The sequence below is a fragment of the Cyprinus carpio genome, chromosome B5 (assembly GCF_018340385.1).
Source record: "Cyprinus carpio isolate SPL01 chromosome B5, ASM1834038v1, whole genome shotgun sequence".
In the NCBI taxonomy this organism is placed as follows: domain Eukaryota; kingdom Metazoa; phylum Chordata; class Actinopteri; order Cypriniformes; family Cyprinidae; genus Cyprinus; species Cyprinus carpio.
The window spans coordinates 12,417,240-12,436,539 of NC_056601.1; the positions used below are offsets into that span (position 1 = coordinate 12,417,240).

A 19,300-nucleotide genomic window follows, 5' to 3' on the forward strand; every position below is an offset into this window, starting at 1 on the left:
TAAGGTGTCTGTTACACGTTACAAGTATGTACCATTATAATAACAGTAAATTATGCATAATTACATGCGAGTACCCCTAAGACAAACCCTAATCCTAACCCTAATAGTAAATACATGCAGTTAACTATTATTACTCAGTACTAAAATGTATAATTACACTGTAACAAGGACACCTTAAAATAAAGTGTAACCATTGTACCTGTACTTTCCTGCTCCATCTTGTTGCCTCAGGTGCACTCTGTAATTTTAGTTTATGCTACACTGGCCAATATGGCAGTCTTCTTGGACACCTAAAATGGCTGTACAACTCACAGTCAGCCTTGATTAATGAAAGTGAAAGATAATAGTAACCAAAATAAGTTAGTGGGATTTGACTGGTCCCATGGCCTCAACATGGCAGACCTACTGTTAAGGTCGAATAAACAGATTTTGTAAAGCTACTGACATGACTAAAGTCTTGTTTTTTACTGTTAACTTCTTTTGGGGCAATGCTTTTTAATTGAACACAATTTAACACAATGGACAGAAAAAAAGCACAACTGGCACCAGACTTCTGCAATGAGTTTTAGATGATGGTGTTAAAACATTAGTGTAACAGGACCTCATTTCACATTAAAAAATCCCAAATGTCAATGTGTCCCTCTTTCTTTTCTGCTCCTCCTTCCTACTTCTAGGTCTTTCTTGAGTTTATAAGCTTGGCTAGTAGCTCCCAACAGGTGAAAGGAGATTTTAGTTCCCAGGAAGCCCTAAGCCACGATACCTCTTTGTTCATTGTGACACTGTGTCCTATAGCACAACCCAGTCACACTCTTCTTAGAGTTTGCTTTGACATAAAAGCTACATTTCAGTCTGATATTTGCAAGTCAGACATGAAGCGCTCAAAGGCCTTCTGGAGAAAACTGGTACAAAAGGTTACAGGGTTACCAAGCTGTAATTACAGGAAGCAGCATTCAAAATAATGAAATGAAAGGATGGAGGTATATGAATCGAGAGAGGGAACTGTGAGAGATCATGCTGCAAGAGCTCTAAGGTCAAAACCTTTTAAGATTATGACCCGACTATATCCTCGAGCAGTCCTCCAGGACTGGAGCAGTGCTCTGACTTTTATACAAACGTAGGCCCTACAAACTAATTTATGCAAATCAGTTTAACCAAAATGTAAATATTCATTTGTAAAATAGAAATGGATATAAATTATTTAACAAATAGACACATAATAGTGGCTGATGGCGATTACAATACGGTGATCACATTAATCACCATAATTAGTCCCATTAAGAGAATTCTTTTGGAATTTTCTAAAAAAGATTTATGGAAAGAATTAATGTTTAACTCTCTCTCTCTCTCTCTCTCTATATATATATATGAATCGTAAAATCTGTATACTACTGTTTAGAATTTTTGAAGATGTTTTTAAAGAAATTAATACTTTTATTCAGCAAGAATGCTGATCAAAAATTAATGCTGCATGACAGCATTTTGGTAAAATGCTTTTGAATTTAAGCACCAAATCAGCATATTATGACTGATTTCTGTAGGATCATGTGACACTAGACTGGCGTATATAATTAATGACTGCTGAAAATTCAGCTTTGCAGAAATAAATTGCATTTTAAAATAGAAAACAGTATTTTAAATTGTAATAATATTTTACAATATTATTGCTTTCACTGTATTTATTTAATTAATTAAATGTAATTAATTAATGTATTTAATTTAATAAATGCAGCATTGCAGCATTGCATTCAGCATATGAAACTTCTTTCTTCCAAAAACATTAAAAAAAAGAATGGTGCGTAATGGTGTTATGCACCATATTCTTTTCTCTTAAAGTAAATGGTTTTGTGTGTTCTAGAATGTCACTTTTCCTTGATCCAGTTAAATCTTTTCTTCCACTAACTGCCCTCATTAATGGTCTTAAAAGTAGGACCTCCATAAGGCTACTGGCAATATTGGTTTAGCTTTGACTGCAGCACTATTAAACACTATGTGGCTGGCTCATATTAATCAGAGAGCTGTAAGAGCACTGGAAACGAAGGTGCTGGATGGAGAAGACACACACATTGTCTTAGTCCTTGTATATCCTTAAACTCCCTTAAATTTTAAGTTAATCAGATTAGCCAGATTGGGTTGTGCTGTACTGAGCTTCAGATGGCAAGCCTCTTACCTCTGATCAGAGAGAGAGAAATGAGGTGGGGGGTGACAGGTAGCAACATAATTTGCCTGAAAGAATTGATAATTAAAGTTTGATAGAATTATTAGTACATTATCATAGTAAAATCATGTTAATTTATAATTACATACACTAAAATGCATGACATGGCAAACAACGTGTAGGCTATGCTGTATTTGCGTAAATCTGCACAATTTAAAGAAACAAGAAAAAATCCTCACCCTCATGTCCTTCTAAACCTGTACAAATTTCTGTCATCTGGAAACACAAAAATATTGTTTATGGCAGAATAACTGATGGGGTCATTCACCAAGAACGTGTTTTTACATTCTACTGCACTACGTCCCACCACATTAGACCTTTTTTCATTCGACTACAACTGCACTGATTTTTAACAAATCCATTCTGTTCTGTGAATGGCCTCAACTGCCCTTTTCCATAGCTACAGTGAAAGTGAATGAAGTGACCACGGCTGTCAAGCAAATGATTTTCATAACTAGCCTACTTAAATTCTGTTCCTCATTAGACTGGAATAAAAAAATCAGTAAATGGCATGGGGTTGGTATTTTGATTTTTGGTTGAACCATAAATCTTGAGCCTATCTTGAGATAGTTGACCAAGTAGTAGGCCTGGTGACTGCTTTGGAAATCTTAAGCTCGGAAAACCTTTTTAAGTTGACTGTTTTACCAAGTGTAGTGTATCTTAAAAACATTTCAGTAATCGCCAAGTTTAAACTGACTGACTAAAATTAAATTGATTACTTGAAGGCATACATAAAATTATAATGCCTTTTTGTACTCTTTGTGCAATAACAGAATGATTAAATGAATTCAAACAGGGTTAAGCATTGTAAAGGTTTTTATTGATATTATTATGTAGTGTAAATAATCAGCATTTCAGATTTGAAAAAAAGAGAGATAATCTTAACTTCTAAATCATCCAAGCGGCATATTAATAATTTTTAGACTTACCTTTTTCTAAACATATGCAAGAATAACAATGTTTTCAATAGCATGTTTAACAGGTATTCATATAATTCACATATAGGGTAGAACTTAACTGGCCATATTTCATTAGTTTTTAGCATTATGCTATTTAACAGATCTTATGTTCAAAACTTTCTCATTACAGTCCAAAAACTGTGAGACTCTGTTTGTTGTCCACAACTCTACATGGAGTTATATCATAATCTTGAAAGCGGGTCAGTCTATTGGTAAGAATCCCAAGGGCTTCAATACTGCCCAGCCCAAGGCACCTCTGACGGAGGCAGCGGAAGCAGAAGGGTGTGCTACAATGAGGGCATATGATGTTGGGACAGCCTTCTCCATTGTGTGTAAGCAGGGCCTTGCACCCTGGACAGGCCCTGAAATATGGACATCCTCTCGCCGAGCTGTTGGGGTCAGTGATTTTCGTTTTGTTGAGGAGTGCAGCACGGAGCGCACAGTTTGGCAGCATGCAGGAATTGGTGGTCGGAGTGTTGCGTGGCCACTCTCTCTGACACGCCAGGCAGAACTGAAACACGGACCTCTTCGATTTAGAGCAAGACTTGCAGACCGCACACTGACCATCCAAAACTCCCACATTAGACTGATCACAACTAGGACACTAGGGAGGGGAAAAAAATTGGTGAGATTTGGTCACGAAATAAAATAAAAGAGGGGCTCCACTTCACAGATTCACTTACTTTTCCACTTAAAAATTATGGTTAAGTATTTCCACAAGTTTTACAACTTCTCTAAACCTAAGTTTTTATAATTTTTTGTATAAAGTAACTTTAATGCACAAACTGTGCAAAGCTAGATGCACCAGATGATAAACTCACCTGAAACAAGCACAATGCAGTCACAATAGCAAAATATTTGGGCACTAAATTCATTGTTTATTGTCAAGAATTTAAAAACGTATGAAGCACTGCTCACAAAGCAGCCATTCACATGGCCAACTCAAAAAAATAGGGAAATTTGCAGAATTGTGCAGATTCCTAATAAAAGTGCAAATTTCGCAGAACAACGGTCAATGTGACTGCAGCTTTAACTGAAGTATTTATTACTATTATTAATATTAACAATAATAATAGGCCTAGTATTTTATAATTTGATTAATCGCATCAAAAATAAAAGTTTTTGTTTACATAATGTGTGTACTGTGTATATATGTAGGCTACATTTAAATACACACATAAATTTAGATATTTAAGAAAAAATGTTTTATTTGTATATTAAAAATATTTATATATAAATATAAATATATACATGTAAATACATGAAAATATTTTCAAAATATATAGCCTACTGTATGAGTGTGTCTTTATACATAAATAATAAATATACACAGTACACACACATATATTATGTAAAAAAAAAATCATTTTGGGATGAAGTAACCCTTTAATGTGTGAAGCTTACTACACTCCAGTAGCTTACTGTACTTTTGAAACAAAACGTGTACTCATTCAAAACAGTAGCGACATTGGGAATCACCATAGTTTTTTTTTTTTTTTGTCATTAATCACTTTCCCCCATGTCGTTCCAAACCCGTAAAAGCTTTGTTCGTCTTCGGAACACAATTTAAGATATTTTTGATGAAAACAGGGAGGCTTGAGACTGTCCCATAGACTGCCAAATAAATAACAGTGTCAAGGTCCAGGAAAGTATGAAAAGCAACGCCAGAATAGTTCATTTGCCATCAGTGATTCAACCGTAACATTATGAAGCGACGAGAATACTTTTTGTACACGAAAGCTTTTACGGGTTTAGAAGGACATGGGTAAGTGAATAATGACAAATTTTCATTTTGGGATGGAGTATCCCTTTAAGCTTTGCACAGTTGCATAATTACCTTATTCATTTAACAACAGTATCATGGCTTCATATCAAATTGTTTTATGGATAATCTTGCTAGTAGCCTTACAGTAGGTGTACATTTTCACATCTTAAATATAACTAAAATGACTGAGCAATAGCTCAATGATCCTTAAAGTTTTAACCCAGTTAGGCTCTTCTATACTTATCAATGGAAAACTGCGTCATAGTTAATCAGACACCTTGACATAGTGTGCTAAATTAAGTCTTAGAGTTTAATTCCCTCCTGTAGTATTCTGTTAAAGCGTCTGAAAATAGAGTTTGCGAAACGTCTGACGTCATGATGGATCAGAATGTTCTCGCGCGGTCAATCTACCTTTGGATCGTTCATGGCTCAGATACTCCTGGACAGCTGCCACGGATGGACACACCTGAGAGAGAGAACGCGAGAGTAGACGAGGGTCAGACGATTAGTAAGGAAAAAGTAAGACAAAAGGTATTGGGAACTGTGCTGACGGTAACTGAGGACACGGTGCCTCACACTTACGATCCACATTAAGACAGTTTACCAAGAACATCATTTACTGTGTAAAATAACATGCATTTCGAAAATCAATATGTCTCTGCCAACAAGAAAACAATATTCCTTCCTACAAGTGTGAATTACAAATAGTATTAATTTGACCCACCTATGCAGTTAAAGGGACTCTTACTACAGAATGTATGATGATAACTAGTAAAATGAACAAATTGTAAATCAGTACTTACTGGAGACCAGCACACTATTTAATCCACTTCTTTGTGCGAACAGACACGAAATGAAAGTGTTTATTTCTCGTCTGCTTAAAAAGAATGAAGGGAAATACCAAGTCCTGCGTCTTTCACTTTCTAATTTTAGGCGGAAGTAGCCTAACAGAAAAGAAAATAGATAGCAAAAATACCCCATTGGCACTCTTCCAAAATATTAACGTTCAACTGAAAAAAAGGTATACTGTTATGTACAGGTCCTTAGTTGTTGTTGTTTTTGTCTTTTCTTTGCAAAACACTTATTTGGCTATTCATTTAGCCAGCGATTACTAGATGATTGGTGATTTAGGTTTATATAGCGCCATCTGCTGGTCGAAGAATGAAAGTGGAAATAAATGCTTGCCAGATAGCAATCTCTGCCCCTCTTACCTTTTGTGACCCTGATCACTTGATCACGGCCATAATCATAAACATGTTCTCTGGTATTTTTCTGGTATGGCAAATCGTCAAAATGCACTGGAGCTTTTCAGTGAGAATGAATAATTAAAACATCATGTTTACAGTTTGTTCCAAAGATTTATTTTTTTCCACCTCTGGCTTAAAGGAAAAGACAAAAACAGAAAGTAAAAAACAAAACAAAAAAAACAGTTATTCTCTTTTGAAATTAAATGTTATTTTTTAATAGTTTATCATCATCCTCTAGAGTCCCAGATCTTTAAGGATCGCAGCATTGTCCACTATCACACAGAGCTGTGTCTCAGTATCATCATCATCACTGTCATAGTATTCATCAGTATCATCATCGCCATTATAGTATTCATTGTCATAGCATTCTGGACGCAAGCAGCGAAAGCAGAACTTCTTGTCGCAGTGGGGACAAATGATGTTTGGGCAGCCTTCACCATTGTGTGTTAACACGGCCTGGCATCCCAGACAGGCCCTAAAGTATGGACATCCATTCACTGAGCTTTGCGGGTCATCGATCTGTATGACGCTGAGGAGGGCAGCACGGAATGCACAGTTCGGCAGCATGCAGGAGTTGGCGGTTGAAGCATCGCGTGGCCATTCCCTCTGACATGCCCAGCAGAAAAGAAACACGGTTTTCTTTGCTTTAGAACAAGATTTGCAGACTGCACGCTGTCCATCCAGCTTTCTGATATTAGATTGCTGACAACCGGGACACTACAAGACAGACAGACAAGTTACATCGTTGCCAGTAGGTGGCGATTAAATACTTTTGTCATTGTGAGTGTGTCATTGAATCATTAACTCAAATGATTTATTCAACAAAGAAACAAGTGACACTCCTTAAGTCTGAGTCGTTGAATCCTTTAATCAATCTAGTCCTACTAACAGTGCTAACGTGTGTTGGCAGGAAATGCAAAAATTAATTTGGTTGGAATCTTTTGGAACTGTTTTATTTGAAGAAAAATAAATTGGCTAAAATGTAAGTTATTTCTTTCCTATAGTACTCTGTCATAATGTGGGCAGTGTTATACTAATTCATATAAAAAAAATAATAAAAAAAAGTTCTACCTTTGGACTGCTCATGGTTTAAATTCTCCTGTTCCACATCCACAGATTGACTGAGAAACTTTAAGCAAGCAATTGTAAGCCACTGGAGAAAAACATGAGCATATATAACACAAATCACTCAGGAAAAGATCAGTTAGTCAGCACCTATTTTTAATACAACAGGACAACAAGGCAGAATTTTTTTTGCTCCTACAAGTCATAAATTCACAAATGATTTCCATTAAGCTGAATGCCAAAAACTATACCAAAACATGTGAAGAATGAAGTAGAAAAAAATGAATAGTAAAAAAGCAAACAAATACCTTCCTCACTGGTAGATCTTAAGCACATCATACTCTACATGCGTCTGTTCTTAGAAGCTGTGTTTCCTGCAATGAAGGGGAATCCCACAGTGCAATGTAACTTTCACTTTGTCTTACTCTCAAGCACAACCTTATATGACCTTTCACTGCTTTCCCACTGAGGGTGGGATCACTTTAACTAACACCAACAGTGAATGCAAGATTTATTGTCTGTTCAGTTTACAAGCATATATAGGGCAGAATGGTATTGACAGATAATTTTTTATGTGACATGAGCTGCTTTTAAAAGTTTTTGTTATAGCATTCTACTTGGTAAAATCATCTATTTTTATACTTCAATCTTAAAAATAGTTATAATTTTTAATAAGATTAAACAATACAGCAGTGATTTATTTTACGAAAAAAAAAATGTATTGCACATTATACTTCCCATTTCTTGCATTACACTTTAATATTTTATTGCAGTTTTCCCAAATTGATAATTATTTCTAGTCATCACACACTTTTAAGTTTTTCTTTTTAGTAGTTTTTAATAATTTATTTGTGTATTTATCTACTACTTACATTTTAGCACACTGTAATTGCCTAAAATATCTTCGAACATGCGCTAAGACCAGGCTGAGAAACAAGACGATATCGCCATCTTGTGTTTGTAAATAGAAACATAAACGAACAATTTGAACAAGCTGTACAGACAGCTGTACTGTCATCTACTCGTGTGCTGTATCGACCAATATAACTCTGGGCTGTTCCTCTGTACACTTTTTAATGTTTACAAACTGTTTCGTACAGTTATAAACTGTTCATACAGTATGTCATTCAAAAGTGATAAACTTTGAGGTGAATGGCAGGTCGGACCACATGAGAGACATTTATTGAATCACATTTCTACCAAAAAGTCAGCCGAAAGGATCCACATAATCTTCAGAGTACATAAAGTAACCGACCTCTCACCTGTTAACACGAACAATGTGTTTACTTAAAAGCGGAGTTATCAAGAATCTGATGTTCTATTCTATACTGCCGACCAATGACAGATAGGCCTCAGGAACAATGGGAGGAGCGTGCATATAATTAAGCCTGAGTATGTATGTGGAGTTTTTTTTTTTTTTTCAATTCTGGAGCATACCAGAAGAAGCTCATTGTATTGTATACGTGTGACAGAAACGTATAGTTGCAAAGTAGTAAAATGGGAGACATGGCAGAGTGCAGCTGGTATTCACTGGTGTTATGCAGCATCGGTTCCGTTACGGTTGTGTATTACCTGCTGAGGTGGTCGTGGCGGTGTTGGCATGGTTTCAAAGTGTACGTGCTTTCTGAGATCTGGCAAACGAACCTGAGGACATATGGCCAATGGGCTGGTAAGGTGTTCTTGCTTATTCTTTCACTATGAATGGTATGGCAAGCCATTTTATCATTTATTCCCTTTAACTAACCACCTAACATATATTATTATGCGATTAATGCTTTTAATAAAATTATTTGTGATAATACTGGCAAGCAAATATACCAGTGTCAACATTACAAATTGAATTATATATGGGTTATATCTATAATATACCTTATAGTTTTACTAGCACATAATCATTAGGCAATAGTAGCCTAGTTATTTCTCAATTCATTAAATACAAGTATCCATTTATGCAAATCTTTTCAAATTGTTACTAATAAAATTTTGATTTCTTACTATTTTTTATGAATTGAACTGCTTGCTAATGACCAATTGAACAGACACTACAGGAATAAGTACTAGAATCTAATGAATGGTTAATTATAAGACTGAAAAAGATACTGCAGTAGTCACTATGAAACTGTATACTTGTAATTCAAAATAATTAATGTAGTACCATAAAAACATACTGCTTTTTTCAAATACCTGTTAAAATAGCTTGCCAAAAAATTCTTATCATGAAGATTTCATAAATACAGGTGCATCCAAAAAAATTAGAATATCGTGAAAAAGTTAATTTTTTTCAAAAAGTGAAACTTTCATATATTCTACATTCATTACATGTAAAGTAAAACATTTCAAAATTTTTTAATTTTGATGATTAGAGCTTACAGCTCATGAAAGTAAAAAATACAGTGTCTCAGAATATTAGAATATTTCCTAAGATCAATCAAAAAAAGCATTTGCAAAACAGAAAAGTTCAAGTTCTTTAAAGTATGTTCATTTATGCACTCAATACTTGGTTGGTGCACCTCCAGCACAAATGACAGCATCAGTGAGGATTAGCATGGGAGCAGTCAGCCTGTGGCACTGCTGAGGCACTATTAAGCCTTCAGCTTGTCTGTATTGTAGTATCAACTGTTTCTCATCTTTCTCTTGAAAATATCCCATAGATTCCAGATGGGGTTCAGGTCAGGCATGTTGGCTGGCCAATCAAGCACAGTAATAGCATGGTCAACAAACCACTTGGAAGTGGTTTTGGGCACTGTGGGCAGGTGCTAAAGTCCTGCTGGAAAAGAAAATCAGCATCTCCATAAAGCTTGTCAGCAGATGGAAGCATAAAGTGCTCCAAAATCTCCTGGTAGATGGCTGCATTGACTTTGGACTTGATAAAACACAGTTGACCAACAGCAGCAGACATCACAGCACCCCAAATCATCACTAACTTCGGAAACTTCACACTGGACTTCAAGCAGCTTGGATTCTGCTGCTCTCCAGTCTTCCTCCAGACCTTGATTTCCAAATGAAATGTAAAATTTACTTTTATCTTTGAAGAGGACTTTGGGCCACTGAGCAACAGTCCAGTTCCTTTGCTCCTTAGCCCAGGTAAGATGCTTCTGACGTTTCTGTTTCAGAAGTGACTTGGTAGCCCTTTTTCTGAAGACATCTGAGGATGGTGACTCTTGATGCAAGTCCACTCCTTGTGAAGCTCTCCCAAGTGTTTGAATCAGCTTTGATTGACAGTTTTCTCAAGCTTGCGGTCATCCCTGTTGCTTGTGCACCTTTTCCTACCCAATTTCTTCCAGTCAACTTTGCATTTAATATGCTTTGATACAGCACTCTGTGAACAGCCATCCCTTTCAGTAATGACCTTCTGTGACTTACCCTCTTTGTGGATGGTGTCAATGATTGTCTTCTGGACCATTGCCAAGTCAGCAGTCTTCCCCATTATTGGGGTTTCAAAGGACAAGGGATACCCAGGATTTATACTGTAGGGATGGTCATTTAAAGGGGTCATATGATGTTGCTAAAAAGAACATTATTTTGTGTATTTGGTTTAATGCAATGTGTTCATGCAGTTTAAGGTAAAAAAAAAAAACATTATTTTGCACGTACTGTACATTATTGTTGCTTCTTTATGCCCCGCCTTTCTGAAACACGTTAATTTTTATAAAGCTCATCTTTCTGAAAAGAAAGGTGTATGTTGATTGGCCAGCAATCCAGTTCGTTGTGATTGGCTGAATGCCTCAAGCATGTGACGGAACTGTTACGCCCCTAACCACAGCGGTTCCCAATCCCAGTCCTTGCGCCCCCCTGCTCTGCATATTTTGCATGTCTCTCTTAGTAAACACACCTGATTCATATAACCAACTTGTTATAAGAGAGCTACGTGCATAAACTGCGTTCCGATTGATATGATCACTGCACCTTGTTCATTGCTCCCTACTCCCTGAGCAGGGGAAATCCGTTGAAGTTTACTTCACTTCTGAATATTCATTCATGGACTTGAGCTGCGCTGCTGCCTGCAGCGTCTTCACACACAGACGAGTGTGACATCACATACCTCTGTAAATAAAACAATTTAAATTCAAGTCTCACACACTTTAATGCCCTTTGAATGGAACATATACACTCGTTTCAAAATGGAATCATGGCGGGATATCTGGTGATGTCCACTTCACACTTACAGTCTAATAGAACAAACGTTGTACGTGATAAGAGATACGAAATATGCAGAGCATACCATGTCTGCATTTGTGATTGGAGAAACGACAAACAAGTGCTACTCTACACTGCTCAAAACGTGTGTTTAAATCATCAGTGGCAAATTCTTTAAAATATGTAAACTTACAGACTGAGTCAGAAGTGCCAGACTGTTCTTGCAAAGTTGAAACTGCCCCACTTTATAGAAACAGACACCGGCATTGTAGGCTACTCTCACAGGAAACAGTCCTCGTCCTCCGTAAAATGCACTGCACACATATGAATATTTGGGTTGAATACAACAGTGTTGTAAATACAACTTAACCACTGATTTCTAGTTGTGTCCTCTTTTGGAAGGCAAAACAAGGTAGCTTCGCTTTCACAACGAAACACACAGCGACTCCACAACATAAAAGTTACGCCTTTTTTCTTTGTGTGAACATTTGGGCGACGTTATGCAAATCTTCCCACATCGGCTACGTTTTCATGCACACTTTTTGGTTCAATCGGACTGAATTCATTACGATTGATGAATCTGATTGTAGTGTTTACATGAATGCAAAATAAAGTGATCGGGTTGAGCCGTCAATCCGATTACAAACAGATTATTTGGGTGCATGTAAACGTAGCCATCGTGACGTAGACATGTGGGGGCATGTTAGAACAAGGGGGGTGTGGACAAGTCTTAACTTTTATAAAGAATATCTCTTTGGATTTGAGACTTTAGTCTTTGCAACTTTACAGATCTTTACAGATCAGAAAGGAAAAAATTAAATTGCATCATATGACCCCTTTAATGAAACTCAAATGTAAAAATTGTAATATTTTGAGATACATGATTTTTTTAAATGTTTTACTTTACATGTAATGACTCCAGAATATCTGAAAGTTTCACTTTTTGAAATGTTACAGAAAAAAAATACTTTTTTAATGATATTTTAAAAAATGATACATTTTGTGAACATCAAAACTGCCATTGCAGTGTCCTTGGTAAGTAAATTATTGTAGTTTTTATTTTTTATATGACCTGTCTTAAATAATCTGATTTACTTATGCAGAGGTAAAATTATCTGATGAACTTCTCTATACCCAGGACAAGCTTTCCAGGAAACGTAACATGCATTTCTATTTAAGTAAAGTCAGCGCATCAGGTTTTGTCACTTGTCTCTCTTATCTAGACTTAGAGATGATAGTGATTGATATATTGCCCCTGCTGATCAAAAGAACTGTTAGCATAATGAATTTTGTTCTGGTTTGTACCGCTCAGCACTGGTTTTCTGCTGGCCCAGCTGGTGGACCATGTTGTAACCAGCAGAATCATGCTGATTAGTGATGCAGCAGGGTCTTGCTGGAGCAAGACAGATGTTTGTGGTTACGCAGCATGGGAGGCGACACACCAGCATCTAGTGTCCAAAACACAACATGTGCTTGTGACCTGTTTTGCTGTTTTTTCTGCAGGGGTGTTCTTTTGCATTGGTTATCCAGTACTTATTCTGCTCGGGGCATCTGCACAGCCAGAAACTCAACACTGCTGCTTTTTTCTTGTTTACTTAAAATGTGCAGATTCCAGACATAATTGAAACAGCCTTACAAATCAGACACAAACAATTAAAGTGTTTAAAGGTGGGCGATATAATGATAACTGACAGCAGAACAGGAAGGATGAGATAGTGTTGATATTTCACTAAACCTTCCTGTCTCTCATAGTTGTAACTGGAGCAACATCAGGGATTGGTCGTGCATATGCTGAAGAGGTCAGTAAATAACTCTCTTATCTTAAAACATGAATTATGTGGGAGTTTAATAGCATCCATTTTGATACTAAAATATTCACTATAGATCTTTGTGGTTTGTAATTAACCATTTATCTGAGTTGCATAGTTCCTCTAAGCTACATGCAATATTTTACTTATTTTGGTGTGCTAAAATGGCTATAGTCTTCGCTTTAAGTCAAGGGATGTCAGGTTTGTTCTGTAACTGTCATTAAAATGCAATAGGCGAGTTGCCATAATCAACTAGTCTGGAAGTCAACACAAAAATATCTTAAAGGATCCAGACACACTAGTAATTTCCGTTTCTCAAAATCTGCATGGATGTGGTCAATTGTTATCAGTTGAAAATCCTATCTTGGCCGCCACAACGTATTGTTCTTGTCGTCAGTGAAGGAAGAGGAAAGTAAGTCTGATTAATGATAGGATGTCCATCAAACAATGAGTTTGCCCTCCCGAATACCCAACAGAGAATAAGAGAGACTCCTGTGATTGACTTGCACAAGTTACACAATTGGAACTAGTATTGTCTACACAATGAAGGTTAATGGGCTCCAAAACAATACTGGACTCAGTGACTTTCATTCTGTGGACAAAAATCTGTTGAGCGATATTTATTATTCTTACTATTTCCTCTATATACATACACATTTGTCTTTGTGGGATTTGTTTCTTAGCTTGCCAGAAGAGGATTAGACATTGTTCTGATCAGCCGTTCAGAGGACAAGCTTTGCAGTGTGGCCAAGGAAATAGGTGAGTTAAAGTAGAAGTGAAAAGGAAAAACTAAGCTTCTCGAAGTGAAATTTGTCATCAGAACAGAGACAAATCCATTTGTACGCAAGAAATCAACCCATTTTTTCTTGGAATGGTATGACTAAAATTTGATGGCCCTTTTTTGAAAGATAATCAAGAATCTAAAAATAGTCTAAAGATAGTCTAATATGCAGCTCATTTGTAAGTCATCTCTAGTCTGTGTTCTTCAAGCAAGACTAGTTTTTTTTTTTTTCATAAGTTTAGACAGATTTATTTATTTATTTATTTATTTATTATTATTTTTAAATAAATCTGCTCTGTATGTGTTTGTTTCAGAGTCTCGGTACAAGCGGCAGACACGTGTGATTCAGACAGACTTCACAGAGGGCCATTCCATCTACTCTGCTATCGCACAACAGCTAGAGGGCCTGCAGATTGGAATTCTGGGTAAGATAAAGATCAAGTGTAAAACAGTGAAGATGGTGCAAAAGAATGAGATGAATTTTGATCAGCCTTATAGGGGCCATAGAATAAATGTTTTTCATTTCTGAAACCAAAAACCATCTTTATTTAGTTTTACGTGACCATTTTTTAATCCTGCTTTTATGTTTAATTTTTGCGACTCTACCTGCTTACTGTATACAGAATATAAATGACTACACTTCAATGTCAGTAAACACTTAAAGCATTAAACAGTCCAATGTTGACTATAAGGCACTGAGGTTTTATGAATATTAAGAATTTCTGTAAAGCTGCTTAGAAATATTTATTGTGAAAAGTGCTATGCAATTGAAATTGGAAATCAAAATGTAAATTATTTGCCAGCTACTCATTTTCTGTATATTTGGTACTTCCCCATATTATACTCTAGCATCATCCCTATCATCATCATGAACTTCTGGTGATTAGGAGTAAGAGTATTTACCTTCTCATCATTTCAAGTCAAGTCACAGCTGCTGTTTTTTGCCTGCATATTTTCTATTTACAATAGATCAGAAGCTCTACACTATCAGCAATTAGGATAATAAAACACACTCAATACATAGTACACACAAATTCTTGACCAAAATCAGTCTGATTTTACTTTCTCATACTACTGAAAAAAAGTGAGATGTAGCCTATCTATAATTGATTTCTTCTGTTTTCTCTGTAGTGAACAATGTTGGTATGAACTATATAGGGGTTCTGGCAAATTTTCTGGATGTTCCTGATGCAGACCAGGTCTGACTCAGCTTTTCTACACCACACAGCTTGACTTTCTATTCTATTGTAATCTGAGTCCATTGTTTGAAAGTGTCTATTATATTAAGTGCTTTTTTTCTGTCTCCAGAGAATCACACAGGTGATAAACTGTAACACACTGTCCGTCACTCAGGTGAGACTATCTGTATGTGGACCTGTTTACAGACAGCCTGTTATACCATTATGTTTGTTATCTTATATATTATCTTGACATAGCAGCATAAAAATGGGTGCCATTTTGTGCCCTTCATATACAGTACATATGTAAAAAAAAACAAAAAAAAAACAACATATACAGGGGATGGATAAAATAATGTGTATGCCTGGGAAATAGCTACAGTATATTTCTTCATTAAGGTATGTTACCACCATCTGCCTATAATACAATTTCCAACCTTTTTTGAATAGATTATTATAACTTTTGAATGGTCTCCAGTTGAATATTGTCTAAAATAACATCTGCCAATTGCTTCACAGTGATTTTGTAATATTAAGTCAGGTGATTGAAATGCCCAGGGCAGATGTTGAAGTTCAACTTGGAGCTCCATCTGCCAAGGTTTCATGATCACATTGTATGCATTTATGATCATATTGTTCACATTTTAGCATTGGTGTCCATGATTAAAGTATAAGCAAGTACAGCTACTTCATGAATTTTAGGTGTGTAAAGTGCCCTGGGTTTGGTTTTTGTGGAAGCAGAGTCTTCAGAGTGAAAGCTGAAGTTTGCTGTCACTTTGCAGTAGTAGTTCTGTGTTGTTTGGACACAGTCTTTCCTAGTACTTGACAGTCTCTATCCTTCACATCACACTGATGAAGTCTTGCCATGCTTTGTTAATGGCATACATATTTATGAAGACACCAAATAATTGGGTTGTTAAGGTTACAGAGACTCCTGCTAAACAGGCTCCCATGATTTGTCCTTTTTGGAAGTTTTGACCCACAGCTTACTAAACACTGGTTAACACAAATTATATGACAATGAAAAGATAAATAAAAGATCACTGCAGTGTTGCTTTTTCACTGCAGCCTAAACAAACACACAATATTATCCCCTGTAGTAACAGATGTTCACATTATTCTGTCCAACCCCTCTCGATGGATATGGATATAAAAATGGATACCGATTTTACATACAGATATAATCTAGTAACTTGTAAGATACACACATACACTACCAGCTAAAAGTTTGAGATGTTATTATTTTTTACATTTTAAATAAAAATTTTCATGTTTTTGAAAGAAGTCTCTTTTGCTCACCAAGTCTGCATTTATTTGATTGTGAAATATTTATTGTTTTTTAATTGTTAATATATTTGTAAGATTTACAATATATAATATATAATATAAAAATAATTTGGTGGCGATGACAACAGTGATGTTGATGACAATGTTGTTGTTTTGTAGATGAGCAGACTCGTTTTACCAGGCATGCTCGAGAGGTAAACACACAGCCAGCTCTGATCATATCTGTTCAATTATGACAACTATGTTTATGTTTTACGTGAGGGCTTGTGTTTACTCTCAGGGGGAAAGGCCTCATTATAAACATATCATCAGAAGCTGCATCTCAGCCACAGCCAATGCTGTCAGTGTATTCTGCCACTAAGGTACATCTTTGTTGGACACAAAACAAATTTCATACGCTTGTATATTTCCATCAAACACAGCCTTACAGAATAAGATACAAAAATAACTAAAGCGTGTCTCCCTCTTTTCTTACATCTAGATATTTGTAACATATTTCTCTCGCTGTCTGCATGCAGAATACAGATCAAAAGGAATCACGGTTCAAGTAAGTCCAGTATTGGAAAACATCTTGTATTTTTTTTTTTTTTTTTTTGCCAAACCTTAATGTTGTTTCTCTTCCTTTGTCCAGTGTGTAGTCCCGTTTATAGTCTCCACTAATATGACTCACAATGTGCCTGTGAATCCACTGGTGAAAAGTGCTGCTTCATTTGCAAGAGATGCTCTGAACACTGTGGGTTACACAACATACACAAGTGGATGTTTAACTCATGCACTGCAGGTAACGCCACAGTCAGTTTGTATGATGTGGGATGGCAGCTTTTATAACAATTTTTACCCTCTTCTCAAAACATATTTCAACAGTTTGTAGTATATAAAGGGTTGTGTTATAATTAGGGGTGGTACGGTAACGTCCTATTCATTTTTATTTTATTTCAGTAATTTAAAAGTCTGAATATGTTGTGGAATGAAAACTTACCATCTTTTGTTGTTTCAGCACATTGCTCTGTCCATCTTTTTCCCTGGCTGGCTGCGTCTCACGTCCTTTTGTGTGCAACGCATGGCAAAATTCGCTCGTAGCATTGAACCACAATTAAGGGAGAGGTTGGCAGAGACGAAAAACAAACAGGACTAACACAAATCCATGGACAGCAGAGATAAACATAAAAAAACTGATAACAAAACATGCATACACATACACATACAGAAATATGTATTATGGCATTAACAATAATATCTATATAAGCAAACTCTTTTTATTGCAGTGACAGAAAAAACAGATGCACTGTTACAACAGTAATTATGTCTGTGTTAAAGCTAACATTCAAATTTACATTGTGTATTTGCATTATAATCCGAAGTCTCAACTTATGTAACCTTATCACAGAGTTCAGTGACTTTTACACTTGCATTTACAGCAGGGCAAATTGGGAAAGGGTAAATATAATTTTCCCTCCCTCAAATGCACATTACTTAATGCAAACAAGGGGGAAAAGGTGAGAACATTGCACAGATCGGGGGCATGATCCACACATAATTTATTTTAAAGATATTTGATTTACATGCTCATTTGTAGTTACTTTAAGGTATTTTCTTAAATATTTTTATTACCGTATTTGTCCAAAACCGTATTTGTTCACACATTTTTAACATCTTGTTGAAAAATTTTACAAAAGTCAAGATTGAATATATTTGGTCAAAATCCCAGGTTACAAAAACTGAAATAAGTTAATTGCATAAGTATTTATACCTTTAACTAAATATTTAGCTGAAATAACTTCACAATCTTAAGTCTGTTTGATGCTACAAGCTTTGCTTATTAGCATTTGGCAATTATCTGCTATCTTTCTCCTTCACCTCTCATGTGCTGTCAGGATGGATGAGGGCAGATGCACATTTTCAAGTTTCTCCAGAAATATTTGATTAGGTTCAATCCCAGGCTCTGGCTGGGCCACTCAAGGACATTCACAGAGCTGTATAAGCCACTCTTGCTGTGTGTTTAGGGTCATTGTCCTGTTGGAAGGCGAACCTTCTGTCCAGTCTGAGGTTCTGAATGCTCTGGACTGGGCTTTCATTAAGACTAACTCAATATTTTGGTGCATTAAGCTTTTCTTCTACTCTGATGAGTCCCTCAGTCCCTGATGCTGAAAAACAACCCCACAGCATGAGGGTGCTAACAGCACACTTTACTTTTGGGATGCTACTCTGCATGTGATGAGTAGTACCTGGTTTCCTTTAAACATGATGCTTAGAATTTAGGTTCATCATAGCTGAGAATATGGTTTCTCACTGTCTGAGGGTCCTTTAGGTGTTTTTGTTTTTTGCAAAAACCAAGTGCGTTTTCATGTGTCTTCACTGAAGGGAGGATTGAGTCATGCCACACCACCATAAAGCCCAGATTGGTGGAGTGTTGCAGTGATGATTTTGTCCTTCTCTAGATTTCTCCTATCTCTACATATGATCAGTGAGGTCAACTAGAGTGACCATCAGGTTCTTGGTCACCACACTAACCAAAGCCCTGCTCCATCAATTGGTCAGTTTGGCCAGGAGGCCAGCTCTAGGAAGAGTCCTGGTTGTTCCATTCAGGGTAACAGAGATTACATGCTTCTGTGAGCCTTCAGTGAAGAATAATATTTTTCTAAACTCTTACCAAAATGTGTGGTTTGATGCAAACCTGTTTCTGAGCTCTACAGGCAGTTCTTTTGATCTCAGGGCTTGGTTTTTGCTTTGATATGCATTATCAGCTGTTAGAGCTTTTATAAAGACGTGTGCCTTTCCAAATTATAACCATTCAATTGAATTTGCCACAGATTAACGTCACTTGAAGTGTAGTAACATCTACAAGCAATATGAATGCT

General features: G+C 36.3%; 1 protein-coding gene across 1 annotated transcript; it reads left to right on the forward strand.

Moving 5' to 3' along the window:
- The first annotated feature begins 8,679 nt into the window (after positions 1 to 8,679).
- On the forward strand, positions 8,680 to 17,708 carry hsd20b2 (hydroxysteroid (20-beta) dehydrogenase 2). The gene is made up of 11 exons (XM_019104591.2): positions 8,680 to 8,920; positions 13,141 to 13,187; positions 13,880 to 13,955; positions 14,292 to 14,402; positions 15,109 to 15,176; positions 15,286 to 15,330; positions 16,602 to 16,636; positions 16,723 to 16,804; positions 16,924 to 16,989; positions 17,074 to 17,223; positions 17,440 to 17,708. Exons 1-11 carry the CDS (start codon positions 8,749 to 8,751, stop codon positions 17,575 to 17,577), a joined length of 990 nt encoding a protein of 329 aa, XP_018960136.2. The 5' UTR covers positions 8,680 to 8,748; the 3' UTR covers positions 17,578 to 17,708.
- The last annotated feature ends 1,592 nt before the right edge of the window (positions 17,709 to 19,300 follow it).